Source organism: Humulus lupulus, chromosome 3 (assembly GCF_963169125.1).
Source record: "Humulus lupulus chromosome 3, drHumLupu1.1, whole genome shotgun sequence".
Taxonomy (NCBI): domain Eukaryota; kingdom Viridiplantae; phylum Streptophyta; class Magnoliopsida; order Rosales; family Cannabaceae; genus Humulus; species Humulus lupulus.
The window spans coordinates 183,642,770-183,650,641 of record NC_084795.1 but is presented as its reverse complement, the minus strand read 5'-3'; the positions used below and the strand labels follow the sequence as shown (position 1 = coordinate 183,650,641).

The 7,872-nt window shown below is 32.3% G+C and overlaps 1 protein-coding gene across 1 annotated transcript; it reads right to left on the bottom strand.

The window, feature by feature from the left end:
* Positions 1 to 230: 230 nt before the first annotated feature.
* Positions 231 to 6,596, bottom strand: LOC133821460 (amino-acid permease BAT1 homolog). The gene is made up of 11 exons (XM_062253744.1): positions 5,883 to 6,596; positions 4,906 to 5,125; positions 4,639 to 4,820; positions 3,949 to 4,486; positions 3,689 to 3,758; positions 3,359 to 3,602; positions 2,596 to 2,781; positions 2,210 to 2,351; positions 1,964 to 2,118; positions 638 to 900; positions 231 to 442 (listed from the first exon to the last, which is right to left on the bottom strand). Exons 1-4 carry the CDS (start codon positions 5,913 to 5,915, stop codon positions 4,112 to 4,114), a joined length of 810 nt encoding a protein of 269 aa, XP_062109728.1. The 5' UTR covers positions 5,916 to 6,596; the 3' UTR covers positions 231 to 442; positions 638 to 900; positions 1,964 to 2,118; positions 2,210 to 2,351; positions 2,596 to 2,781; positions 3,359 to 3,602; positions 3,689 to 3,758; positions 3,949 to 4,111.
* Between the last annotated feature and the right edge of the window lie 1,276 nt (positions 6,597 to 7,872).

Below are 7,872 nucleotides of genomic sequence, written 5' to 3'. Positions count from 1 at the left end.
AATGAAGTTTGCATAACAAAATTCTTTACTTATAAAAAGTGTTATTGTAATAGATATTATAACACATTTTTCGTATTATTTTAATATTTAGATAAGTTTAAATTCTCATTATATATTCATTTATATAACACTAATTTATTCTATTATATTTTTATTTTTTATTTATATAATTAAAATTAACTTTCTAATATATACTAGCATCATCAAATGAACTTGATTTTCAAATAACAAAAAGCAAAAACATTCAACATTGTATTAATAATCCAAAAATTAGTTTAAAACATTCAACATTGTCATCAACAACAAAATGTTCTTTAAGTATTCAAGTAGTCTTAAATATTCAACATATTGAAAAGGTACTACTTTCAGCACAAAATATTCTACAGCTGCCCAACACAAAGCCTTCAAAATTAAGTATCATTTTATATTTCGCTTGTCACATCTGCAAAATAAACAAAGAAATATTTTATTGTTATTATCTAGCATCACAAATTACTTCAAGAAAAATGCTATGGAAATTATTTCTAAGAGAGGACACCACATACAAAATAATGAATTCACAACTACACCAAAGAAAACAAAGAAACCAAACACTAAATTATAGGACATTGGTTCTTTTATGAGTATGAAAATGTACCTCTTGGACTAACTTTTTTAGAAGGTCATGCAACTGTGGAACCAACTGTTTCTTGTATTGTAAGCATCTCATTATTATGACGAAATAAGTAAGATTCTGGTACAATATCAGCATCAACTCATACTCGCATAAAGTCTGGTCCAAGAGGTTTTCCATGTACTGTTAACATTAGATCACTAGAATCCCAACGACCTTCAGCAACAATTACATCTGCCCATTCAAGCAAGTAGCAAGCATTCTTCGCTTTTGTAAAGTATCAAGATCTTGAAAAAGAAAATGATAAAAAAAAATTACTATACATATTTCAGCAATAATTTCCTAGCACACACACATACAACCCATAACAAAACAAAAACAAAAAAGATTATTGCACTTTTCAAACAGCCAGAATGACCATTTAAATGGAGCCTTCTCGTTTCCAATTCCTTCGAAACCCATTTCTATGATTTAGTGTTCCTTCAAATTTCAAGAATTCTATACTACAATTAGTATAGATATTTACTCTTTGAAAAATAAGGAAAATTTGTTTTGATAGTACAAATTGCCACAAAGCCCACAAGAATTTGTAAGAATATCAATTATCTAAAATCATGTGTTCATCTATATGTGTGAGAGAGAAAGAGAGGAAGGAAACGATAGAGAAGTTAAACAAAATTTATATATGTACCATAGTAATCCAACCATAACAGTAATAAAATTGTTGAGATTAGCTTTTGGGACCTAGCAACAATAAAAAATAGATAATAGTGATAAATGCTGAAAGCAAAAATCATTAACATGCTACCGTACAAATTGAAGGCACCAAAATCACCCTTCATGAGTCAAAGTTTGCCATAATCTATACAAGAGATTGCGAAATAAAGAATTTGATTGTAGAGTGCATAACAATAAATCAACAGACCTCGCGAACTACTATAAACTACTATAAAATCACAGAAGAATACAATATTTTGATCCTAAATTATTATAAATTCACTCTTTATTAACATAACTCAAGAAAAATTAAAATTTAAGCATATCATGCTGTTGAAAACATCTTCTCCAATATAAAATATCATCCAACAATGCCTACATGAATGCAAGCATCATCTTAAGTCCAGCCATTCAGAAAGGAAAGTAGATATAGCATGGTGTTGTGTCTATCAAGAAATCAAAATGATCTATTTTTATTGCCTAAACCGATTAAAGTTCCAACTGCAGCTTTTAAAGCAGAAATAAACAAGAACTCAACTTCCGATGACACACATTATATGCAAGTACCAAAAGACTTTGGAGAAAAATAGGATATCATTTATTGTAAAAACTCACAAAAGCTATGCTACATACCTATAGCATTGCCAAGCTCTTGCTTGTATTCAAGAGTATCATGACTCCTGTAAGAGGAATTGAAAGAGTAGCTCGATGGACCAACTGGTACAACTTCAGCCCATATCTGAGTAGAGTTTATAACATGAGGGTTCTCCAACCTCAATGGAAAGTCTCTGAGGTAACAAAAATAAAATATTAAAAATTATATCAATCACATTCACACCAAAATCAAATAGTAAAATTTTAAACCAAATATTTACTTACAGTTTCAATTCCTGAGCAAATGAATCCATTGGAGATAATGTGCCAGATGTTAATATAATAGAACCTACAAACAATTTGGAGAATTCCTCCATCGCAATTCTCGGGTTAAAGCACCACCAGCTAAGTGTGTGTGCCACTGTGCCTAGTATGTAGTTGTTATGGATTTTGTTATTAAATCTTAAATCAAATCAACAAAAATAAAATAGATGGTAAAAAAAAGAGCATATGCAGATGGATAATCAAACAAAATGGAATTAGAAAATGAATAAGATACATATAAATGGTAGATGCATGGTAAATTGATGAAAATTATATGAGACAATTAATTAAGGAATTGAAATTAGCAATAATTAATGAGAAGCTGATTATGGCATGATACAACATACCAGGATCGACAGAAATTGCTGATATGAGAGGACCATAAACTCCTCTTAGAGGAATAGCAACGGTTCCTTTCCCAGCCCAATCGAATCGAATTTCAAGGGTGTTACTACTAACAGTGGCAGTAAAGCTTTTTATAATTTCTTTACCAACTCCACCAGCCTCATTGTCAATATTGAAATCCTTCAACACTAGATTTTCTATTTCGAATTAATAAACAGAAAAAGTAATATGTGTAAAAGTAAGCAATTATTAACTAAAATTGATTATAAATTAAAAATCAAGCCAGACCCTCAAATCTTGATCAAGCTTTCTAGCAAGCGCCAACAACAAGGTTGTTTTCCCTACTCCTAGAGAGCCTAGAAGTAGAGTCATCCTAGAAGATTACAAAAATCAAATTAATAAAAGAAACTATGGCTTTTTCATATTATAATAGTATTATTGATTGTCATCATTTAGTATTATTATTATTATTATGTTTGCTATACCAATACCTAGAAGGTTTGACTCTTCCACTGACATCTTTAAGTATCTGAATTTTTGTCTTCTTCGATGGAAATAACCCCACAGATCCAAGAATACTCTTCACTCTCAAAACTAAATAAATAAACCCAGAATCGAACAGTGTAATCTTCTTCCAGTACAAAATCCAAAAATAGTATGAGATCACAAGTTAAGAACACCAAGTGTATCCCAAAGCCAAAACCATCATGAAAGATATAAAACCACAAAAGAAAAAAAATTGTGGCAAAGAAAATGTATACTGACCTTGGGCTCACATCGTTACATAGTGGGAGAAAGAGAGGAGGAGGGACTGGTGGTGGTGGTGGTGGGTGAGTGCAAGTCCAACATAACAGAGGCTGAGAGCAGGGGCTTGGGGGTGGCTGGGAGTGGTGCGGCTACCGTGCCTAAGATGGAGAATGATGAGGGTGATGGTGGGCTTGGAACAACCTTCTTCGAAGGCCATGCAATAATAGAGCCAACGACTTCTTGTATGGTGATCATTGAGTGGCTAGGACGAAGTAAGTATAAACATCCAAAATTATGAGTAGGAAGTACTCACCAAAAATTCAGAAGTTGTTGAGTTGATTGGCTCACCGTTCTTCCTAGTATGGGCTTTCTGAAATGTCTGAACCCTAGTTATCTTCCCACCTTGATTTTTTTTAGTCTGCATATTACATTGAATATCATGGAGCAAGTTAAATAATGCAATTAGATGAACTTAAATTAAAAGATCTTTTTTTAGTTTATGAAATACCATATCATCAATTGGTTTGTGCTTTATATGGTGTTCATGTTTGTACTTATAAAACTTTAGTGTCAGTAAAAGAAAAAAGAAAAAAAATTGATATGATTACCGTAAGTGCCATGCAAAAAGATATTGAAGCAGAAAACCAAACTGCATTAATGGGGACTTCTTGTTTTTTTACTTTATGCCAATGTGATGAAAATGGCATGGCTCCATCTCTAGAGAATGCATAAGCCATCCTGAAAATATAGACTATACACAATCAAACATCCCTAGAGACTCATGTCATATACATACATATATGATATATATATATGTGTGTGTGTGTTAAATAAAAGAATATAATGTTTCTTATACCTTGAGTTGCTAGTGATTGAACTCATGACATAGAAAAAAATTGCAACAGCAACCCCTCCCAAGCAAACAATACCCCCAGCACCACTACCATATCTACTCTTAAATGCTTGATAAAATATTTCAGCAATGGCATAACCACCATAATCATTATTTTCATCCAAAAGGGATGTGATATTGGTTACAGCAAAAGAGATGCCAAGTATGTAACACAATCCAACAGTGATAGAAATCCCAACATCACTAATTATTCCTCTTGGTCCATTCATATCAACATTCTTGGTTTCTTCTGTCTATAATAAGAAAAACAAGAAGAATTAGTCTGACCCTTCTGTTACAGAGAACAAAAATTAGGGTCACTACACAAGTCAATTGGGCAAAAATATCATATGCATCTTGGTAAGAAGTTGTTATTATATATGAGACAAGTATCAACTTTTCATACCATGTGAGCAGATGCATCATAACTAGTTAATGAATACTGACTCATCAAAAGCCCCATAATGAAAATGTAAACCGAGTCGCCGATTCCTTGCCCATTATCAGTGTTGAAGTGAGTGAAGACATATTTGACACTAGCTCTCTCAGTGGCAATAGAAGGAATGAGGATAATAAGAACAAACACTCCTATGTAAGTGAAAATTTCAGTAATTTTCAGTGAGAAATTGGAAAATGTATGGTATAGGCGGGAGAGGAAAACTCTTGATCATACCAACAATATTCCATGCAGCAGCCAATTGTCCAAAGAAAGATAACCAAGATATGGGAAGACTGTTTGTGATAGCATGAAGAAGCAAAATTCCTCCATGGAAAGCAATGACTGAGTACTTTGAGGCCTCATATCCACCACCAGTTTTTCCACTAGTGCTAAGGAGAATGATCACTTGAATAAGCTGTCCAAGTGAAAAATCTACACTTAATGTGATTGCCCACTGAAAAATATGTAAATACATGTTGTGTTATTACTGAATGATTACAAAATGTTGAAGACTTTGAAACTACAGTGCTTAGAAATTAGAGGATGTTATTTCAAAAAGATGGATTTGGTACAGTTATTTTGTGTTAAAAATCAGTCTTTTTGACCTTATATAGGATAGACCAGACCCTAGCTCCTTAAAATTTGTTCTAATCAAGTTTACAAATCTATAAGTGATGATCTCCAATGAAGGACATCTCATTTAGTCAAAGACATGCCTAAGATACAATTTTGAACCTTGTCTTTTTAAAGTATAGGAGATAAATGAAGCTAGAATAGTTTAATTCTCTGATACCATATTATGAAAGAAAATGAAATTGTATTGAGTTGAATAAATACAGAACACAAGTGGCACCAATATATACATGCCACAAAGAAGAATCAAGAAAAGTAAGATACAACCCTATACTTAACTAAATTATCTATTTCAACTAATTTAGGCATATAAGGTCCAGTACTAAGCTCAAAATTACTCTCAATAACTTAACTAAAGTAACTGATTTAACTAAATTATATATATATAAGGTCTAGTGCTAAGATTAAAGTATGTGCTATACTTACTAATGGTGACTTTGTACTGTAGAGGCATTACAATCTCAGACCCCAAATGAAACTCTAAAAGCTCCAAGCCAGAGTATAAACAGTCAACTAGAAAATTTTGAAGAAAGACATTTTCCCAAGTTAACAGTTAGAAAAAGAATATTATTACATACCAGCCAGTTATCCATGAAGCAAATGGTGACCATTTTGGGCTAGCAAGCTTGGTACTCCAATATTAGAGACCCCCAGAAGTAAGGTAAGAAGAACAAATCTCAGCCATGGACAAAGCAACCAACATGGAGAAAGAACAAGTTATAAACCAACCATAATAAGAGACGCTGGGCCACCAAACCTTAATCTATTGTTGTATAGAGTGGTCACACCAGAAAGCACTGATATGATAGAGAATGAAAATGCAAAATTGGAAAGGACCCTTCAAAAATGACGAACACAACAAACCAAACCATTGACCCATTTACATTTTGACATTCATGTGAAGACCTTTTTCCATTAGTAGACAACATGTTTGGCTAATTTTCCAGGAAAATAATCCTGTCACTTAAGCATTCAGATTCAGTTTCAAGTTATATATTGACATCTTCTTGGGACAATAATATAACATTAAAAATGGATATTGTTAATGATGGAAGATATTGTTCTTTTTAAAAATGGATGACGCACTTCACTATTACATTTCATGGTAGTCAAAGAATAATTAAAATTACTTATGCAAGTCACTTGACTTCTGTTCATATAGAATGTAATTGTTCTGAAAGTATATGCTGTGATTGGTGGTAGAGTCTAAGATTCTTTATGAGTTATAGCACCAGGGCAGTAGATATATATAACTATTAACAAGTGATTTCATTGTTAGATGATTATGTATACCTGCAGGACCCCAGCAGCAGATAAAATATGTTGGCCATGGTAGATAGATGCAACAGGCTTATTGGCTTCCATAAAGTGCTTCACTGTGGCAATGACTTCCTTATCCAGTGTTAGATACTCTGGAGCTCATGATTAAACGAAAATCAATGACACTAATTTAGCTACCGAAAATACTTTCATCATTGAAAAATTAAAAATGTAAATACAACTTTCATAAATAGTATCAAGAATTTTTTACACAATATTTACAAATAAAGCAAATAGAGAAAAATAGTACAAATAAACATTTACCAAAATTAATGGTTGAATAGAAAATGGAGCAATGCATATAAAAAAAAAAAAAGGTACAACTATACATGACATTAATAACTACAATTAATTTTGATTGAAAAAGAAAATGAGCTATGGATGGAGAGGTAGCGGAATTTGTCTTATTGATTCCCATATCACAATCACTCTGACCACTAATTTCTCTTTGGTTATTAACTAGCTAAGAGGCCCAGTCATATATATATATATGTATATGTGTGTGTGGTGGTGCTATTCAAAGCATGTAGAATTACAATATATCTTATTTCAAAATTAATTAACTCAAAAAAGCATCTTGATCGGAAAACTAATACAATGTCGAAACTTAAAATTGTATAAACTAAAAAAAATGTAATTCGATACTAGACACGATCCTAGATCTAACAGATAACCATCGTATCGAAATTAAACTTAATAGAGGAATCGTAAACTAAAAAAATCAAGGGCATACCAGAGCCATGGCTACACGGAAAAACGAATCGCTCAGATTTCAGATCTGAGCACATAAAACAAGCAAAAACAAAGTAATAATGAGTAATCGAGAACGAAATTGCTTCACACCAAAAATATATAGATAGATACAGACATTGAAAAGAGAGAAGGAGTATGAAGAAGGAGAAGAAGAGCGAGAGACCTGTATGAGTACGTATGCGAGCGTTTGGCTACAGTATAAGAAAAAGGCCTAATGCCCAATTATTTTTAAGACATGGCTTTTTATTTATATGCAGCCCAGTGTTAGCTTTTAAATACTTGTTAAATTGTTGTAATTATAATATATTTTTAATAGAGTTATAATCATGTGTTGTAGAAAGGGTATTTTGTTGTAGTGAAAAGATCGATCGTTCTCAAGGGTCGTTCAATTATTGTCTTTAGCTCGAACCAGAGGAAAGAAAACTGCACCATGTGTATATGTGACATGTATGATTATTCTTGATTCATGTGATGCATGTGATGCATGAGAAACAT

Excerpts from the sequence above, each read along its gene's own strand:
- LOC133821460 (XM_062253744.1), bottom strand. The coding sequence starts at position 5,915 with ATGGTCACCATTTGCTTCATGGATAACTGGCTG. Across the intron at positions 5,126-5,882 it reads GCTTCATGGATAACTGGCTG|TGGGCAATCACATTAAGTGT; the intron begins GTATGTAATAAT and ends CATATTTTTCAG. Across the intron at positions 4,487-4,638 it reads ATGATGCATCTGCTCACATG|ACAGAAGAAACCAAGAATGT; the intron begins GTATGAAAAGTT and ends TTCTTATTATAG.